The 21,748-nt window shown below is 42.2% G+C and overlaps 1 protein-coding gene across 1 annotated transcript in view; it reads right to left on the reverse strand.

Annotated features, from left to right (window-relative positions):
- Window positions 1-21,298, reverse strand: part of LOC117778716 (vertebrate ancient opsin-like) — a 53,401-nt gene extending 32,103 nt beyond the window's left edge. Inside the window, exons 1-2 of the mRNA XM_034614471.1 lie at window positions 20,580-21,298; window positions 13,301-13,629 (exon numbers count right to left, since the gene is read on the reverse strand). Coding sequence (XP_034470362.1) covers window positions 13,301-13,629; window positions 20,580-20,961 — 711 coding nt within the window. The 5' untranslated portion in view covers window positions 20,962-21,298. The remainder of the gene's footprint in view (window positions 1-13,300; window positions 13,630-20,579) is intronic.
- Between the last annotated feature and the right edge of the window lie 450 nt (window positions 21,299-21,748).

A 21,748-nucleotide genomic window follows, 5' to 3' on the forward strand; every position in this document is an offset into this window, starting at 1 on the left:
TCTGGTGGCTTTGTTTCAGTCAGTGTAAGAAGCAGACTGACAGACAGTGAAGTGGTTGAGGTCTTGACACTTGAGCTGTTATCATGAGGACACTCTAACTGAGCCTGTAGTTCATGTGAGGCCTGCTCTCCCTGTGACGCAGAACATCTGCTGATGCACAGCAGCACCTCGGTTTTACTGCCACACAACCACCACACTTGACTGGTTTAAACATACTGAGGGGAAATGGTCTTCTCGCGACTGATGACTGTTTCGAACAGGATCATTAAGAAGTGCAATTAATGACCACATAGTCAGTTTTACTGCTAAAGCCAGATTACACCTCCTCCCCAGTAGATCATCGCTTTCTCTCAGTTTTCCTCCTGGACTCTGGAGGTCAGCTGCACCTTTCACCATAATTTGGTGGAATTGTTTCCGTACGATATCAAGTATCTGGAGGGTTAAGTTAATGGCATCTCACAGCTTGGTTGTTGAGCTGCATTTTTTCTCTGTATGTCCACAGATTGGTAATAAGTGGTCGGCAGATGTCAGGGAAGCCGAGGCTGAGCTATGAGGTAAATTGTGCGAACATCGCAGCATCTGAAGACTGGAGTGCTACTGGCACTTTACAAGGGCTTGGAAGGAAACGTTTACACCGAAGTGTTTTTGATTTTATGGTTTATGATTCAAGTTTCCTATTTTGAAAATCCAATTTCTTGCCTTTGCAATTGAGCACGAAGGATGCAGATCAGTGTGTGCTTCAATGCACTTGATTGAAATACTGGATAGTCAAACGTTTTGTATGTTAATCTCTTCATCGTGTTTAAGGAGTCAAACTCAAACCACATAAGGAAAGTGGGAAACATCTCAGACACCACACTGAAGGTAAAATAGCCAAAAATTAATATTGCCATTGAATCCAAGCAAACAATGTCATATATTAGGTGATCCCTCATTTGCAAACTTTTCCTCAGCCTACTCGAGCTGATTGATTGTTGAGCCCTATTAGACACATTGTGATCTGTTAATATGAGCTATACAAATACAAGTTGATTGATTTATTGATTGACCTATTTATTTAGTACCTTTTATCAGGTCAAATTTTTCATTTGCCCAGCAAGTAAAGTCTTTTGGTGTCATCCAAGTGTCAGCAAGCCCCGACATTCATATTCGACTCGAAACGAGGTCGTTAACATCGTGTTTTAAGCCTTAACCATCGTGTTTTAAGCCATAAACATCGTGTTTTAAGCCATAAACATCGTGTTTTAAGCCATAAACATCATGTTTTAAGCCATAAACATCGTGTTTTAAGCCATAAACATCGTGTTTTAAGCCATAAACATCGTGTTTTAAGCCCCCGTCTGAAGAAGGACTCCCCATTGATTTCAATTGTATTGGATTCTGTTCTAACAAAGTTTACCCCGGAGACTCCAGAAGTGTTTTGTGGACTCAAACACTTCACCCACCCCTCCAACCGCATAGTGGTGAGTAGATAATGAGGGAATTTTCATTTTTGACTTTCAGTGCACTGAAGCACACACTGATCTGCATCCCACTGGCTTAATTGCAAAGGCTGAGATTGCTTTCTAAAAATAAGAAACATTAATACTCAACAACATCCAAAACATTGTGTTTTCCACTACTTTGTGTTTTACATCCTCCCTGTAAAAAGTCATTAAAAATAAAGCTCTACAAACAATATTCAGTTCGCAAACTTGGCTCATTAGATAAGCTGAACAGTTTCGTTTTTTTTACGATCCACTCTTGGTTAAACTCTGCTTTGGATTTCCTTCCAAAAACTCTGAGGTGGAAAAATAGTATTAAATCTGCTCTTCTGTCACCATTAAGGGCCTTTTCACACCTGAAAGTTTGGACCATGGTTCATGTCTTTTTTCATTGTTTTCAACTGAGCAGGTTAGTTTTGGTTTTACGTTGCAATTTAGAAAACTAAAGAATAATCATCTTAACGACCAACTAAGGATGAGTCTATTTATAGCCTGATTGATATTGATGATCACTTCGGCAGGTAATAGTCTTTGTTTGAATGGAAAGAAGGAATGAAGCAGTTCATTTTGTTAATTTAATTACTGCTGTAATATCATTATCCACAAAGGTTTTCTTTGCACCAAAGCCTACAAATTTAAATAAAGGTGATTATTCTTTTAGAACTAAGCTAAACACATGGACATTATTGTGTTACCAAATGCTTCATTGTTGTGTGATGGCACATATCGGGCTGCTTTCTGGAGACGTGATGAGGGGTGGAGATGGGATGGAAGTGATAATGACAACCGAGACAACCAAGGTGAAGAAGATGGATGATAATGGCACAGTGAAAGGGAAAGAATATGGGACGAGGGCACACAGAGAGCTGGGAGATGGAGAAAGTGTTTTGAAAAGAGTGTAAGAGCGGGTGAGAAAGCAGGGACTGAAGCTGTCACTGTCGAAAATGAGATGAGCCGTTGTGCCAGTTGTGTGCATAATACGTGTGTGTTTCCAACAAGACAATAAACAAGGACACGGTGCACTTGTAGCCTGACAAACAAAAAGAACATGAACTTAACACTGCAGGCAATCTAACCAAGAACTACTTTGTGTTTTAAGCTGGCAGCTTATTCTTCAGCGCCGCAATCGTGCCCTTCAGCATCTTGCCATTCGCCATCTCATTTTACATACTTTGTTTTTGTGGTAAGGAACATTAGGGTCCTTAATAGAAACAAAGAATTAAGCACAGAGATGCATTTTAACAGGAGCACTTTTGGCCACTTGTAGATTGTGAGCAGAAAGTTGGTGTAATATTTGACTGAATACTGTCACTAAAGTTTTGATAAGCCTATCGCAGGACTTTGTCCCGGGAGTGCAGTACGACTAACAAGTAAGAAAGAAAAACAAAGTATACGTCCAAGTGTACATTCGTTGTTACTTAAACTAATGTACCTTCGCTTTTTTGTAAATTTGCATTTATTTGTTATTAGTGTTTGTTGGCATGTGAATGATGATTTCCCTGCATGTGTTTCACAATATTTCATTGTGTGTATCCTGAGAACTAAAGGCAATGTGCGTGCAGAATAGAAACAAAATGTTATTCCCCATGGACAACACTTAGTCTTAAGTGTAATGTTGGGTTAGGACCAAACAGGACGAGAATTTATCCTGTGGTGCAAATACTTACTAAGTCACTGCAAAGACATGAGTAACTATGAATCTGCGATGGACGAGGCAGACGTGCATTCCAGTTCACGCAAGTTGAAAATATTTCAACTTGAGCAAAGACTTGTGTCGTGAAAGCTCATCAGCTTAGAGATTTTCCTGACGAACCCAGAATCAGAAATGGAGGACAATCTTACTTGCACTCCGAGGGAACCCAAAGCTTTACGAAGCAAATTCTGCACAGACACGACAAAAATGTACGGGACTTGAAGAAAAGTCAGTAAAACAGAAGGATTACCAAGTAGACAATGTGTACTTAATTCCAACTATCAGTTGTACTTAGATGCTAATCTTAATGATGCTAAATGGTAATGATAAGTGAGTCCTAGCATTAGCTGCCTTCCTTTGAAAGGCCATTTATTTTCACATGGCCACCGACGTTTTTTTTCCCGTAATTTTCACTGTTTTGCTTTTAGTCCTTCTCGGACTTTTCATCACCTTTACGTAATCTGCTGATTATCCTGTATGTTCATCAAATGTTTTGAAAGAAATTTATTTTCCCTAGAGTTCAAGGTGTTTTGTCTAAAAACGAATTAAATACGGTGCATAATGGAAAACAATGATGAAAAAAATTAACAGAAAAGCATCCCATTTAAAAAGCTGGAACTAAAGAATGTTTTGCAAGGTTGCTTGTATTATGTTGTAAACATGTGAAAAATGCTGGTTGCGTCAGAGCCACTTGAGAGTGGACAAGTGGACAAGTGAATCATAATAGGAGCTCACAAAATTAACAAGTGGCCAGAGGTGGGAAGAAAAAATCTTCTTGTGGCCATTGAAATTATTACATTTGCGAGGTCACTTAATGTAATGTGGGAAAGAGCAAAATTAGGTTGTTTGGTTCAGTGCATAACGAGGTTAACATTTCAGGTTAACATTAATATAGCAGGGCTTCAATCGGTCACTCTCATTTCTCCCCTTTCATCCCTTTACCTCCCTCACTTCCTCTCGTTATCTTCATCTCCCTCCCTCCCTCTCTCCCTCTCTCCCTCCCTCCCTCCCTCCCTCTCTCCCTCTCTCCCTCTCTACCTCTCGGCCACAAAGTATGCTGGAGAAATATCGTGGCACTTGAGAGCACTGCTCGATCTCCACAGGGACACACGAGCCACGTAATGAATTCAGACCAAGAGTGAGGTTGTTGAGACAAAGGGAGGAGCTGCTGGTTGTCTAACCAAAGACTCCATCTGTCTGTGTGCGTGCGTGTGCATATTTTATCCTCTTTGTTTTGGTTTTCAAGTGTCGTGGACAATGTCTCTCGGTTGAGGCATACATTTTTTCTTCTCTTGTTGTTTTGATGACATCTATGTTGCTAATAGAAACTGAAGGACAGATCTATTGGGTTTGGATCAGGACACATACTGTAGTGGCTTTGATGAACTTGGTTGGGTTAATACATTTGAATCATCTGAGCCGGAGCTCATCACTTCAACCTTTTAGCTGTGTCTATACTATCCTCCAGGTAGAGAGGAATTAAGTTGTTGTTCCCCACATCCAAATCTGTGTCTGATTTTGATCTTGTAATATTACAGCAGACACCAAATGATGTGAAATAATATGTATCACGGAGCAAAACTTTCTATGTTTTCTTTTTGTTTTTATCAAGGTTTAAATAATGGGCCCTATTCTCATGCACGTGCAAAGCTCATGATTTCCCTTTGCTATGAAAAACTGCTGTTGTGTCCCATGATATGTTTACGTCATCTTTACCCTTTTAGTTATTTTGGTGACTTGCAGCACATCAGAGTGGGAAGAATGGTACGCTACATTTTCAGTTTTAAAGGATAACGGTAATTTGCATCATCTGCCAGTTGAGTGGCCCACAGTACAGAGTGGATCCATGTGGAGCGGTTTCTGTCACTTTGAACAGTGATGTTGGATCAGCGATGTTTCGATCCTTTGAGGAATAAGTTATGTGAAGATGTGACTTCGCACTTTGATGTGCAGCAGAGCGGTTTGTAATAGAATGCATGTAGGTGCGTATTTGTCTCAATTTATATTCAAGCCCCATGTCTTAGTGGAGTCTGGTACTGCATACAGAACATGACATGTATACATGGACGCAGGGTTGTCATGATACCAAAATTTGAGTCCTCAATATGATTCCATACTCTATACCACGATAAACTATGTTATATTGAGCGCTATTGTTCATGCAATAATTTTCTTTAAAGCAATACAAATTTATTTAAATAACTAAGTGATTAATACAAAGAATTGATCACACAAAAAAACGTGGCCAGTATGAAAAGGAAGAGCGTATTGATAATAACGCTTTTTACTATTGGCTGGAGAAAACAAGCATTGTGAGGGTGTCACGTTCGACTCTGTTAATCAGATGAATTAATCATCAGATTAATCCATAATGAAAATAATCATTGATGCAGTCAACCCTTTTAATGCCTGACTAATATTAGTTTGATGATATGATAGTAAAACTGTCAAGGAGGCATTTTTCTTGTAATGCTTTACATACATTTTCCTGACTATGCATGAGGTGCTATTAACATTTACTTCTAAACATAGTATTGTTACAGTGTGGTAGATCTATTGGTCCTTCTTCTGACTCCCTCCTGATTCTGAGAGTAGAATAGATCGGCTTCTGTAGTTAACGGATTGTATCATTTCCAACATGTGGTGTTTAAACGTTGATACTTTTGACAACCCTACATAAAAGCAGGTTTTGTGATTTTTTCAAATTGAGTTAAATGCTAACCACTAAAACAAACTGCACAAATCAGTACTGCAGATTCTGCTCTTTCCCTGGTAACAAAATGTCAGAGTCCTGGTGCAGAAAGCTCCACAGTTCAAAGGGACGGTGAAAGAAGACAAAGAACATCGACAACTGCACCACAACATGTTCAGTACCGTCAAGTCACCATGCTCTGCAGAGGGTTAGATAATGTAACATATTGTGAACCAGCAGACAACACAACCGTCGTTTTCACTGTTAATTAACCAGACATTGTGTAGCACCAGCAGCCTACACAAGGTTTGCTGTTGTTGTGACTGCTTGGGATAAAAATAGTATGCCATCAGTCACAGTTGGTGAGCCCAGTTTTTATTATTTGTTGAAGTACCCACAATATGTCCGACAGTGTCCATGTCTGACACCAGGAATATTTTTGGACAAAGGTTCTTTGTCTAATTTACAAATGCTTCAAATCAGCATGTGCAACATTAAAGCTGCAACATCCAGTTGAAAATAAAGTCAAGACAGAGCCTTGGACTTTGTAAATATTTAAAGCAGTTGCAGTATCAGGTACATTAGATTCATGTGTGGATGTTTTGGTTTGTTCTTGTTTCTGTGACTTGCAGACGGCTTCGGTATATTTCTGTGGCGTTTGGATTAATGTATGATGTTTTAGGGTCAAAGAGCCCAGCGGCTACAGGCAGAGAAAGAGGGAAAGAAACTAGTTTATTTAAGGCAGAAGGGAGCGTTGCATCCACACAGTAATAGATTGTGCAAACTGAATATATAGGAAGCGTATGCATCTTTTGATTCCATTGTATGGTCTTATATTGCCTATTCTTTATGCAAATTACGTGAACTGACAAATAGAAAGGCAGGCATCTTTGAATTGTGTTTAATTCAGTTTCTGTTGAGATCTCCTAAAACACAATTTACAGCAGTTGTTTTCCTGACTGCACCTATGTATTAAACTTAACGATGTATTATGAGCATAAGTGGTTAAATTAATGTAGTGGTAAATGGACTGTAATTATATTTATATATTATATACATTCTAGTCTTAATGAGAGAGCGAGAAAACCTCAACAACCTCTCTTAACAACCTCTTAAAGCGTTTTACAGTACAAGCCACATTCACACACAGCGCTGTACTATACACAATGCTTTTTCTATCAAACACCAGCACAGCCACTGGGGGGTTCAGAGCCCGGCCATGGACACTTTGGCATGTGGAGCCTGGGATTGAACCACAGACCTTCTGATTAGTGGACAACCCACTCTATCTCCTGATCCACAGCCACTCATGAATTTCCTTGTTCAAGACATTTTACAGCACTTATTAAAAACCATGGACGCTGTTGTTATGGGTAATGATTTACTTATGTGCTATTTTTGCAGACTAAATCAATGGATGTTTTTTTCTAATACCTGGTCCCAGATGGATTCTGGGTAAAGTCTATACAGTTTGAATTATGTTGGCATGTTGAAAGGAGGTACAGGCTCATTTTAAGTAACTCATACACATACATCTGTATGAGAACGATATCTTGACACACTTCAAGTGATTTGCTGTTAAAGCCTTCTCTGAGAGCGAGCAATAAAAAGAGACGGTAACATTGACAGACACTACGAAGCATGCACAAGCGAGCATAGACGATGGGTTTCTGTCCATTTCCTGTCTTACAATCCTCTCAGCCGGCTATTGATGGATGCATGATTAAACTGAAAAAGGAGGCTAATCTTCACCTCATGGAGACAGTTTTGAGCTGAAGTAGGCCAACAAATTTCATCGAAAGCCGTGTCTAAATACTCAACTTCACTCCTCTGCCTCTGATATTTGGTTTCACTATGAGATGGGATCAGGCAAATGCACACCGCCTCGGATCAAACCCCCGCGTGGACTGCTCCACTGAGCGTCACATTATTAGATAGGGGAGCCGACTCTTTTAACCTTTAGTCGACAAGTTGCTGACATACTTTTATCTTTTCCAGCCGTTGATTTCCAACGTGACCTGACTTTACTAATGAACAATAGCAAGTACTCACCATCAGCGGGAGAGGAACAACCCTGAGCAGCACAGCGAGCCATTAGATAAAGCAAATGAAGAATGCTCATGTAATCCTGCAAAAAGAGCAACCAAAGGACAAGAAGAGGGGACAAAGAAGCTGAAGCCGACGTATAATAGATAAATCAGAGCGTTTGGAAGGAAGAGAATGAGAAGCAGGGAAAGACAAAAGAGAGAAAACACTGAGACACTATTACTTTTCCTCGTTTCACCCTATATCATGTACAAAGAACTGTGTGTGTTTTCTGATGAGGCAGGACAGCAAATAGATACAGTGTGAAAAGGGGCAAAATAAAAAGAACAAAGTGAAAGAAACTGATGCCAAACCACAGATGGAGAGGAAGAAAACCGTGCACAACAACACGGGAAAGAAAGGAGACCGGCATTGTTCTATTAGATTAGTTGTTACCTATCTTTGCTCACAGTTGTGTCTGTGTCACACACCAAGCCGCTGAGGGAAGACGGAGCACATGCAAACACACACACACACACACACACACACACACACACACACACACACACACAGATGCACACACATATGTTTGTACAGCTATCTTAGTGAGGACACTCATTGGCATAATGCATTCCCTGGCCCCCAACCCTAACCCTAACCATCCTAACTAAATGCCTAACCCTTAACCCTCAACCTAACCTAAAGGTTAACCGTAACCCTAAAACCAACTCTTAACCCCCAAACAGTCCATTAAAGGGGGGGTCACAAAGTGAGGACCTGCCAAAAGGTCCTCACTTTGTGACCTCACTCCGTAGGTTGTAGACTCAAACTGGCCCTCACAAAGATAGCTGAACAAGAGCGCGCGCACACACACACACACACACACACACACACACACTATCATCTGTCTGAGAGGACATGATGCTCGCAGTCTGTATTACTGGAACGGTCACTCTGGGAACTGTTTTTGCAAACTTCACAACTGTGTGTGTGTGTGTGTGTGTGTGTGTGTGTGTGTGTGTGTGAGGGGTTTGTGTGTGATGACTAAGTTCCCTGGAGAGAGTGCACACTACCTCCCACACTGTCTCCCCTCATATTCTCTCAGTCACTGTGGGGCAGTGTGCGTAATACTGCACATGCAGCCGGATGTTGCAAACTAGGCTCATCTCCTACTCACAGGGTTTATATTCTCCTCCACTGTCCTGCTCACCTTCCAAATTCACCTTGTCTTTACTTATGTATCCTCACTGTTGGGGGTAATTATTTTCTGTAGTGTCAGCTATAGGGTTGGGAAATGCAAAGGGACATACACTCAGGGGCTTTGTTTTTAGGATCCTGTGTGCAGTCTGTTTGGGTTTAAATAAATGAGGTTCCCCATAAAGTTTACATCGTTCAAATTATAAGCACCATAAAAAATATATTTAAGGAAGAACAGCTGAACTTAAAGATTCAAGTCTCCTACATCTGTCACCACATCCAGCATCAGGGATAGATGTGGTCAGAAATGTGCCTGGTGGCACCTGTAATCTCACCCACTTGTGGCGCCACAGGGTTCGAGAAAACACCAGTCCAAGGTGACGGACAGACGACAACTGGAGGTCAGCAAAAACAAGATCTTCAAGCAGTGTTAAGTTACTCTTTAAAGGTTCAGTGTGTAGAATTTAGTGACATCTAGTGTTGGAGTTGCATGCTGCAGCTGAATGCCCCTCCCCTCACGCTCCCCTTCCAAACATGAAAGAGAACCTGTGGTAGCCTTTAGTTCTCCTTAAAACTCAATAGGTGTTTAGTTTGTCTAGTCTGGGCTACTTTAAAAAACATAGCGGCCTCCGTAGAGATATATAACTGGACAAAGGTTCTGACCAGTCACAGCTAATTTCCTCTAACTCTGCTCCCATAAATACTGGCTGTGACTCTTTCTGGATTTGAAGCCAGTGCATTTAACTGTTCTGTGCAATGTCCCATCAAAGACCCAGCGATTGACTTTATGGACTTGCAGTGACAGCACCCATGGTCATTTTAGTTGGATACAGCTAGAGTTAGGGGTACCTGTAATTACCTCTGCATTGTAATGGCTGTTTGGATGGATGGATGGATTTCAACTAAAAACAAATAATTAAGCCCCAGAGTCACAGCTGCATGATACATCTTCATGAAACACCTGCAGGTTTTAGTTCACCGGTTCACAACTTTGTGAACTTTGAGAAGTAGAAGTAGAGTTTTTGCTTAAGTTTAGTTACTTCACAACAAAAACAGAGACTTTTCATGTTCATGACATTAAATCTTTGAGTTGTAATTCACTTTATAACACTTCTCTCATCAGCTTAAATCATATTAAAACATTTCATAAGCCAGTACACATTGCAACTGTCTCTGTCTCTACATTTCAGGAGTCAATATAAGGGTTCTGACATTTTTTTTTATTTGGGCTATTCCATTTGCAGTAATATCCAGCATCTAGACTCGAGATGCTGGATATTACTCGATTATAGAGGCTTTGCTTGAATTATGTTCTATATCATTGTTGTTGCTTGTGTTCTTACTTTGATTTGTGTTGGTCTGCAGATAATGTGCAATATCGCCACAGTGAGATTCTCAACTTCTGCTGAATCAGTTACGATCACCATCCTGTGAGCTTGATATTTCATTGTATTGTATTAAGATATACACTACCGTTCAAAAGTTTGGGGTCACCCAGACAATTTCGTGTTTTCCATGAAAACTCACACTTTTATTTATCAAATGAGTTGCAAAATGAATAGAAAATATAGTCAAGACATTGACAAGGTTAGAAATAATGATTTTTATTTGAAATATTAATTTTGTTCTTCAAACTTTGCTTTCGTCAAAGAATGCTCCATTTGCAGCAATTACAGCATTGCAGACCTTTGGCATTCTAGCTGTTAATTTGTTGAGGTAATCTGTAGAAATGTCACCCCACGCTTCCTGAAGCCCCTCCCACAAGTTGGATTGGCTTGATGGGCACTTCTTGCGTACCATACGGTCAAGCTGCTCCCACAACAGCTCAATGGGGTTGAGATCTGGTGACTGCGCTGGCCACTCCATTACAGACAGCATACCAGCTGCCTGCTTCTTCCCTAAATAGTTCTTGCATAATTTGGAGGTGTGCTTTGGGTCATTGTCCTGTTGTAGGAGGAAATTGGCTCCAATCAAGCGCTGTCCACAGGGTATGGCATGGCGTTGCAAAATGGAGTGATAGCCTTCCTTATTTAAAATCCCTTTTACCTTGTACAAATCTCCCACTTTACCAGCACCAAAGCAGCCCCAGACATCACATTACCTCCACCATGCTTGACAGATGGCGTCAGGCACTCTTCCAGCATCTTTTCACCTGTTCTGCATCTCACAAATGTTCTTCTGTGTGATCCAAACACCTCAAACTTTGATTCGTCTGTCCATAACACTTTTTTCCAATCTTCCTCTGTCCAATGTCTGTGTTCTTTTGCCCATATCAATCTTTTCTTTTTATTGGCCAGTCTCAGATATGGCTTTTTCTTTGCCACTCTGCCTAGAAGGCCAGCATCCCGGAGTCGCCTCTTCACTGTAGACGTTGACACTGGCGTTTTGCGGGTACCATTTAAAGAAGCTGCCAGTTGAGGACCTGTGAGGCGTCTATTTCTCAAACTAGAGACTCTAATATACTTGTCTTCTTGCTGAGTTGTGCACTGGGGCCTCCCACTTCTCTTTCTACTCTGGTTAGAACCCGTTTGTGCTGTTCTCTGAAGGGAGTAGTACACACCGTTGTAGGAAATTTTCAGTTTCTTTGCAATTTCTCGCATGGAATAGCCTTCATTTCTAAGAACAAGAATAGACTGGCGAGTTTCACATGAAAGTTCTCTTTTTCTGGCCATTTTGAGAGTATAATCGAACCCACAAATGTGATGCTCCAGATACTCAACTAGCAACTAGGTTTTCTAATCATCCATTAGTCTTCTAAGGCGATTAGCAAACACAATGTACCATTAGAACACTGGAGTGATAGTTGCTGGAAATGGGCCTCTATACACCTATGTAGATATTTCATTAAAAACCAGATGTTTCCACCTAGAATAGTCATTTACCACATTAACAATGTATAGAGTGTATTTCAGATTAATTTAATGTTATGTTCATTGAAAAAAACAGTGCTTTTCTTTGAAAAATAAGGAAAATTCTAAGTGACCCCAAACTTTTGAATGGTAGTGTATAGGATGACTGTGTACTAACAAGTTTATTTATGCTTCCAGCAGATAAATCACTGCTTTTACATGTACTTAGTAGTTTCTGGCCCCCCGATGAATTTAAGTATAAGGGTGCTTTCACACCTACCTCGTTTGGTCCGGACCTTCTGTATTTTCAGTTTAGTCTGAACCAAAATAACAAGTGTGAAAGGTGCCTCGGACTATGGTGCGGATAAACTGATTAAAATTTAGTCCGACTGGATCAAACTGAACCATGGCTCTGATCATATGCAATGTGAAAATACTTATTTTGGATAGTTCGGCCTTTCGGGACCGATCGCATGAAGTTAAGGCAGCATTAAACAATTAAAGATGAAAACGTAGTGGAGGCAGCTTGTAGGGTTGCTTGAAGTCTTTACCTTTAACGATATAATGTTTGGATGACAAAGAGCGTCATTTTGCTGGTAGCAACAACATAATGATATTAGATTGGCAATGAAATTAACCAAGTGAAACCGTTCACTCATTTCCTTCATTGAAATGGAAAGACTACTTCTTTCTATTAGCAAATACAAATTAAACAAATACAGCCGAATTGAGAACTTGCTGACATCCGAAGCACAAGGGAAACCAGATCAAATGTAATAACGTAACAAAGACATGAACCTTGGTTCGTACCATGATCCCGACTTTCAGGTGTGAAAACGCACTAACGTTTATTCTGGCTTTGTTTTGTTCTCCACCAACTTCTTAGAGAAAACGCAGTCACTTTAGCTGCTCGCTGCTCCACAATACTCAGAAGCTTTCTGGTGTCAGTGTTTTTCAGGTTTTCATCCATATAAACCAATAATTTAGAGACATTTAAGATGGTGTTATTTCCATTAACAGTGGCTCATAGTTCACACTGTGTGCACTTGTTCTAGGGTGGAAAATTGTTCCTGTCAAAATTCATCCATCTTTACTGCGGTAAAGTTTTAAAAAGATTCCTTAATAACAAATATCTACAGTATATTCTTGGTCAATAGTTCTGACTGCTTAACTTGTCAGAATATATGTGAGCTGCTGCCAGCACTCGTTATTCTATCCCCTGAAGTATCAAGGTTTATGAGAAATGTGGTTTCAGTTTTGAAAATCCCAAAGACCCCAGATGCATCTAGTGTTGAGGGTGGACCCAGATTTCCTTGTGCAAACGCTGCGACTTCAGTGGAAGTCTTCCCCATTGACTTACTTGTCTGATGGTGCACAGCAGCTTCCCATAGCAGAAGACGATCACCAGGAAAGGTATGATGAGGCAGAATACAAACAGGCAGATGATGTAAGAGATGTTATTCGCTGTCTTGGCCTTCCAGTCAACAGAGCAGGTGGTCCCGGGACCTTCAGGGCCGTATTGGCTCCAACCTAAGAGCGGCGGCACGGTCCAGATGAGGGAGTAGACCCAGGACAGGGTGATGCCCAGTGAGATCTTCCGGTAGTTGGAGGAGTCCGCCTCGGTGGGGACCATCATGGTGCTGTAGCGCTCATAGGAGAGGATAGCCAGGGAGATGAGGGACACGATACCTACAGCAAAAAAGACAGGGGACACACATACCTAAGTTGCAAGAAAGGTAGATCCAGCATTTAACAGTTAATTGGGTACATAAGCAGAATATAACACTGTAGACATCGTACAGGTTTGTTCCCTCCTTTTTTTACCCTGGCTGCTGTACATCACATTTAATGAGGCCATCAAATACAGACTAAACACAGTCTGTCCAAATCTGTGCATCTACGATGAACATGCATATATATGTGATATAAAACCTCACAGCTCTCTCTGAAATCAAAAGTACAGCTAAAAATGAGCTTTGTGGTTTATGGTTTCAAAGAGAGTCCGGTTATAATTTCAAAGAATAATTGCCCCAGTGAAATGGGCGGAGTAATAAAACTATAGCAAATGTGGTTGTATCGCATTTCAGCTCACAAGCTTCCTGCAGCAGATCCATGCTGCTGTAAATCTCAAACAGCAGCACAACCTGTAGTGTCTCTGCTCAGTGAACACACGCACACACACACACACACACACACGCGCGCACGCACACCAACTTGATATCTCGATGTGTTACTGTTTCTGTGTATTTCAGAGGTAGAGCAGCAGGAGCCTGCAGCTCGGCGCTCACACTGACCCCTCAGCCTTTTGTTTAGAAGCTGATGTGATCCACAGGGCTGTCCTTCATGCTCATTGATTTTCAGTGGCAGTGAAGTGGAGCTAAACTGAGTGTTCCTTTAGGGAAGTGATCCAGCCCTTTATTTAAGGTGCCGAAGCCGCAAACACGCAACACAATCAATGAATAAAGGTAAAAATGAGGAGGGGAAAAAGTTAGAAAAATAAGGCAGTAGAACAAGTTCAAAAACTTTTAGCTCTGTGAATGTTTTTGTTTGCGTGCACGTGTCTTGTGCACACACATCCACCACACTGCCCTGCCTGCAGAGTCCCTATTGTACAGTGTGTTGTCTGTTGCCCCCAGATATTGCAATCATGCTGCGTATTCTGCACAGTATGCTTAGCTCCGGGCTTTTTATTAGCTCTGTTACTGCAATATTACAAAGTAAACAAAGTTTTACAACAACCTACTTGTGTTTCTGTTTGATGTGGGTTTACTGACTCATAGCAACCGACCCCAAACACGCACTGTCTCCCATCTGTTTTGACAAAGGGCTCTTTCATCCCAGCTCATCACTACTCTATCTCATCCAGCGTGTCATTTCACTCTTCTGTTCTCTCTGCAGTTTGAAAAGAAACAGCAGAAGAACTTTCTCTTCCTCACAACAGGTGGACTGGCTGATGTCCTCTTTGTGATAGTGTTAATAGCTGGCAACAAATTACATCTCGCTAGAGGTAGCCATTACTCCAGTATGTTTTGGAGCAAAAACTAAAAGTAACTAAAAGACTGCAACCCTTAGAAATTGTGATTATTTCAGATTATTTCAGCTATTTATTTCATTTTCTTGTGGATGGTGGTGACTTTGCCAAGAGCTGCAGCCAACATTGTGTTGACAAGACAAAGGGCTATACTATGCCATCTGAGCACTGCTGCTTCTTCAGGGGAGACGGACTCTACAGTGACTCGCTATCTGAAAGTGACCAGCCAGGCCGAGGCTAGCCAGTTAGCATGCTGACCTACTATGAGCAAAAAAAAGTGCTAGAAATTGAATCAAAACAAGAATGAACATTGGTGTTACTTTCCTTCACTGGAGACAATTAATGGAATTACCAGCCTTTACCAAATGAACATCACGCTTCATTGGTGAAGACTTGAAACTAGCGATTAAGATCATAACCTCTTTATGAAAATGTGTACTGACGTTATAAATCAAGCGAGTCATTTCCTCATAGACTTCAATATACAAGTTTCAGGCACTTACGTATTGTCTTAACTTTCTGAACATGGAGTCTACCTCCGTTTTGTATGTACTCTGTGGTCCACATCCAGCTTTGAATGAGGAGCCAAATCAATTCACACTTTCTCAGATTTGCTACAGCAGTTCTCCACCATGGCATACATGCAGGGGAATAAAACTTTAATATTGGCAGTCATCATGTTTCTGAAACCTTTGACAGCAGTCCCTTGGCCTTGGGCTCTTCGAATCTGCTGTAGTTGATTAGGATTTATCCCTTTCAGAAACTACATATTGCCGATCCCATCACATTCCCCTTGCTCTATTTTTTGGTTACAAAGTGTATGACTGACAAGGAAATCTTTATTTAAGCCCATGTAATGTCATCATGAAAGACACCCGCAGAACTCTGGATGTAACTTCATACCAAGTGAAATCACAAATCCCTCTTCATCCATCTACTCGTCTTCAGGCAGGATCAAAGGAAGCAGTTGAATCTAATATTCCAAAATGAAACATCTTATGATCTAATAATGTCTGAAATCAAGAAAAAGGAGCATCTTTGTTCGGTGTCTGTGCAGCTCCCTGACTTCCTCCGCCTTATGTGTCTGTTAGAAAGTATCTGGCTCAGCAGCACTCGTCTGATAAGGTATATCCAGGAAAAGACGGTTTGAATGAAAAACACAGGCTCAAATAAAGCTTTGTTTGTCCGACAAATCTCATCGCCGTGTGTTTTTCCTCGGCCATCATGGGTGCAGGGGAAGTACTGTGATCCTGATGTGTTCCAAACAAAAGAAGTCTTTTATTTGGAAGAAAATGTCTTGCTAACATTAAAGATGATGGCTTTGGCTAACAGGTAAAGAGATGATTGTTCCCATTAATGCTCAACTAAAACCAGACATGTTTCCACAAAATATATTTTGGTCTCTGCTTTGAAAGACCTTTACTTTACTATTTATTACGCCTGCTCATTAGATGGCTCACTATCTTTGACCTTTATGGTGCAGCAGCATTGTTCTGCTCTCTTTCTCCCTGCTGAGACTTTTTTTCTTACCATCGTACCAAATTAAAATCACTCTGGCCAGGTGCTGCTGGTGCCTGCGTGATGCACATGTATATGCATTTGCTCTCCCCCGGACATCGTCATCTATATCTGTGCTCGGTTGCGTGTGCAAGTGTGTGTGCATGCAGAAGGGCAATCTAACTTCAGTATGCAGCGAGTGGGCCCAGCAGTGCAAGGTTAATCCAGTGACTGTGTGCAGAGATCACTTGAGGCAGAAGGAGGCAGCCAGCAGTATGCTGGGACACGCAGACCTGGTGTCAAATAAAGGCAGAAAAATACATTCCCGCCTGTTCCCCCCCGAGAATAATGGAAGACAATAAAAGTTCAATGAGAGAGGGAGAGTGAGAGGAAAATGCTAAATAGCGGTCAGGGCAGGTGAAGCAGTTAAATGGGTGCGGGGAGGTTGATGGCAAAAAAAGAAAAGTGCAGGTTGTGAGTGTGTGGACATGTGTGCAATTTCCACAAATTGTCTTCGGTTTGGGCTTTTGGCTTGAAGGCAAAGCGGTTAATATTCTATTGTTCAGTCGTTCATAAATCTAAGATGTTATAGACCGAAAGGAGGACACTGTGAGCAAGAAGTAGAAATCAATGTGCAGAGGGAGTAGGAATACCATGTCCTATGCCAGGCTAACAGCATCTTTTGTCACTGACAGTCATGCCCTCTAATTTGAAGGAGCATCGATCATACAGAGAAGTTTTACAGAGATTTGGTGAATACTGTGTCAAAAGCAGCCCCCAGCCGTATTCATCTGAATTATAAATTTTACTTTTCCTTTCTCTGACCCTGCTCCACTCTTTCTTGCACTCTGTTTTTATGAGCCTATTGAGGAATTACTCATCCATAACCAATGGGCGCTCTAATGATGTCTGTAAGCCATCTCTCGTTCTCACATGAACACACACACACACACACACACACACGCTGTCTGTCTTCCTGCGATGTTGTAGCTGGTAGAAGCTAAAGTCCTGTCAGAGAGGTTTTAATAAATTGTCTCCTTGTGGATGTCACTGTTACACGACCTCAGACAGCGCCTAAGATCAGCATAAAACTCTAGTTATCTAGACGGTGGATACACTCAGTGTACATCCAGATACTGATAAACATGGGAGTCTCACTTTATTCTCTATGATCTGACTGAAATGAAGTAATCCTTTTTTGGATGCTGCCAACGTATCCTAGAGGAACTGAAAGAAGTGCTGAAGAGTCTGTTATCAATTTAAAAGTTTCACAAATTCCAGAGGCTGTTAAGGAAAGAAATTCAGTGAAGTTAAGTAAAACGTAGGGTGGGAAGTTTTTAAGCAGCAGATCAAGAAAGCGACACAGTGTCCTGGTGACAAAAGCCATGGATGGAAAAGCCTGCTGGATTCGTCTGCTGCATGAATCTTAATCACTGAACGTATGTGAGTGTAAATCTTTAGTTCCTTCCTCCGGTGCATGGATAGATTGAACAGCCAGGGGCTCGATGGGTCGCAGGTCCCCTGGGCTTTATCAAATAACACTTAAAGAGATACAATCGAAAAGAGACATGAAATGGCCACGAAGAAGGACGAAAAGACTAAGAGAGATGCAAAACTAGTAGATGTAACAGTACGGCAGAGGCGCAAATCAGCCATAAAGAGGCACATAATGCACACAAGAGATGTAAAATTACTCCAAAGACACAAAATGAGGACAAATAGATGTAAAATGACTATAAAGAGACTACATCGAAAAACACAAATCGACAACTACATATGCATTTTTTGAATATTTCATTATCCAAAGGCTTCATGTTTGGCTTTAGTGTTGCTGTGATTGCGGGTGGTCACCAGCAGATGCTCCACATTGAAATGGAGCGCGCAGAAGTGAATGAGAGGGAACCTTTCCTGTAAGATTTATACTTTATAATTTATAATTTGTACTTTTCTATAAACTTCCTCAGGGAGAAGTTATCGGCCGCTGACTGCAGAGTTGTTCTGCGTCCAGCATCCAATCAGCAGTCAATGTTCAGCTGGAAATGGAGCTGGGAAGTCTGTTTTTGAAAAGCTGTAAATATTTAATCAGATGTTATTATTATGTTTAATCCTGTGAAAAATCATTCACTGTTTTTTTTTCCAGCAGTGACTGATGAACTTTAGGAAATCCTTTTTAGAGGAACCTGACCATGAAATCCAGTGGCTATGATTAATTGATGGGGGGGGGGGTGCAGGAAACAAAGCGGCAATGTAATAAAAACATGATCCATTATTAAAATCTGATTGAAGGACTGACCGTTGTCTGTCATAGTTTATACAAACAGAACCAGGCGTGATGCAGTGAATTCTATATGAGATTAGTATAGATTAATTTTAGCCAAATTCAGTCAAGAAGGATGTTCAGTAGGAGCATGAAGGGCCCTAGAAACCAACTACTGTATTTCTAACCCTTCCATCTGTTGTTCAGCTTGAAAGCATTAAGTGCAACATATCCTTTGACATGTGCACTTTGATTGGACAGCCAGAGAGAAGTAGGACACACAGCTCAAAAGAGTTGAGAGATTGGTGTTTTCAAAAGCCAATACCTCAGACATGCTCCTCTAAAGGTTGTGTGAGAGGCTTGAAAAGCTTTTAATGCAATTAGTGCGACTGAGGGTAAGAGGGCTTGTCCACTGAAGAACCTCAAATCAGGTCTCAGGCGGAGGACTTGTGACTTTGGTAGCATTTCTTATGTTTAATGCACAAATGAGTCAAATCCGGATCCAACAGATTTAATCAAATTAGAAGTACTGACGAATACACATGCTCAGGTGGGAAATGATTTGAACACTGTTATGCTAGTTTTATACAAACTCCTTATGAATCACTTTATTATTGCCCCCCTGGCCTGTGCACGAGGCTTTTTTTGGCTCTTCCCCCAGCCTGGCCCCAACCCAGGTGAGTGAGTGCTTTATCCTCAGTTGCGTCATTGCGCCCTATTTGCATCGATATCAGCAAAGGTAGACCTGCATCTGCTTTCTCGTCGCTAATTTCCCATGGGTGACATTATTCCGCAACAAATGCTGCTGATGCATCCGTCATAGCCTGCGCACGGGCCGAGACCGTGCATGTGCCCACAGCGCACGGACCTGCTCCACTTGCTTCAGGCGCAATCGCTCAACTATGTGGTAATGAGCGTTTCGCGGGCATTTAATAGGACTGCACGCTGTTTTATGTACACAGTTGCGTGCAGCGCCCAAATCACCGGCTTGACGATCGGGAGTGACATGTTTTCAGAGTCAGTAATGACATTTGAAATGACTAAGCATCTGCGAGCTGGGACAGCACCCTGGTACCGGGAAGATGCAAAGCACATGCAGCTTTGGAAGTGATCCAACAGTCTGTCATGCAGCAGCCCCAGCCGGAGACTATAGGACCAGAGCCTCACCACGAACATCTCCACTACACTGATTTTTTTTTTTTTTACAAACTCATTCATTGGGAAGAAACATGCGCATCTGGACGTGCACACATCTTCAGAGCCACGAGGACGTGCACCCGTCACGAGTCTATATGTGCCTGCAACAGTCTATCCCTGTTATCCTGCACCTCGCACAATATAACAGTTAATAAGAGGATCTGCACTTTCACCAAGACCCCCCACCCCCTCTCTCCGCTGTGCATGCAGGCTGCAGGATGGTCTCACCCAAAATTCCCAAAATACCACTGAGAGAGTCTGAGACAAAGAAACCCCGGGAAGTAAAATCAACTGACCATATCGGTTTGATGTTTTGGAAAAGATAACCAATCATCATGGTATCATGATTCGATTCATCTGGGCTACACGGTTTTTCAGCCTTTTCTATGAAAGTTGTGAGGACGCACCATGCGCACAACGACGGATCGTATAACAGCCAAATGTTTCCGTAATGTTTACAAATGCTCCATTTCAAACAATAAAGCTTAACTTAATTGAATGAAACAAGCGCAGTGCCGCGGGAAGGATCCACACCGAGGCTGCAGCGCACCATCTCTCACACCCGATACAGAAAACACAGTCTACAGCTGTGCCACAGACACACAACCAAAAACGTCCGTGTGAACATTTCCTCACAAAATCCACATTTCTACTCACCAAAGAGAGAGTTGGCGAAGCCGTACCAGACGCATCCCCCTTCTCCTATGAGCCACCGTCCCTGTGTACTGGCCGCGAAGCTGAACGGAGTCCCCAGTACGCACACCAGCAGGTCGCTGATGGAAATGTTAATCAGGAGCAGGTTGATGGGCGAGCGCAGCATCTTGAAGCGGCAGAAGAGCACGAGCACCAGCAGGTTGTTCAGGAGTCCCAGAGTGCCGATGAAGCCCAGGCACACGGCCACGACCAAGTTCCCCGTCGGGGTGAGGGTGGTCCGGTACGAGCCGCCGCCCGGGTGCCCTTCCCCGGCTCCGGCGCACAGAGCGCTGTTGACCCCCGCGCAGCCGCCGCTCAGGCTCACGGTCACGTTGGACACGATCATCGCAGCCCGGTGTCAACGGCGGTGGCACACTGGGCCACGGTGCACTGAAGCGGCTAATATGTCTTTAGCATTTTCTTTCTTAGGTGTGTGTCGGGGGGAAGAAGAATAAAGATACGCTGTCGTCCCAAGCGTGCAGCACTTGTTGCTTTTAACAGTTGACCAAGTAAAGCCAGAGGTAGATGTGTGGCGGTGAATAGTTAGTTTGCTGATGTCTAAACTTTGTGTCCCACTGCAGGGGGAGGGGGTGTTCTGAAGAATAAAACAAAGTTTGGTTAGGCTTTGCTCCACCATGTGGCAGCCAATAACGCACCCGCTCACACTTTCCAGACACGCTCCTGTTTCTCACACAGACACCTTCCCCGGCTCTCAGTCCGTATTTAAATCACCGAAGCCCGCTCTCCAGCAGATGACGTCTGGGCGGGGGGAGGAGGAGGAGGAGGAAGAGGAGGAGGAGGAGGTGGTGAGGGGTGCCTTAGTGAGAGACCAGCACGGAGATCCAGAGGCAGACCAATGAAACCACAATCATAATGCGTCTCAAAGGAACCGGGATATACAGCGCTGCAGAAGCTCAAGCTTGATTAACCAAGAAAAAAAAGTCCACCTTAAAGTTCGAACATGTCCTCTGTGTTTATCCGTGGGTCTGATCCAGAGCGTATCCAACTCTGACTCTGAGTCTGACCCTGAACTCTGATCGGAGTAGGTTCAATGAACTCTGAGTGTTTGGAATTAAACGCATGAGTTGCATCTTATTCACCAGAGCCAAAAAAGAGCTGTCCTACTTTATTCC

This window comes from Hippoglossus hippoglossus, chromosome 17 (genome assembly GCF_009819705.1).
Source record: "Hippoglossus hippoglossus isolate fHipHip1 chromosome 17, fHipHip1.pri, whole genome shotgun sequence".
NCBI classification, from domain to species: Eukaryota; Metazoa; Chordata; class Actinopteri; order Pleuronectiformes; family Pleuronectidae; genus Hippoglossus; species Hippoglossus hippoglossus.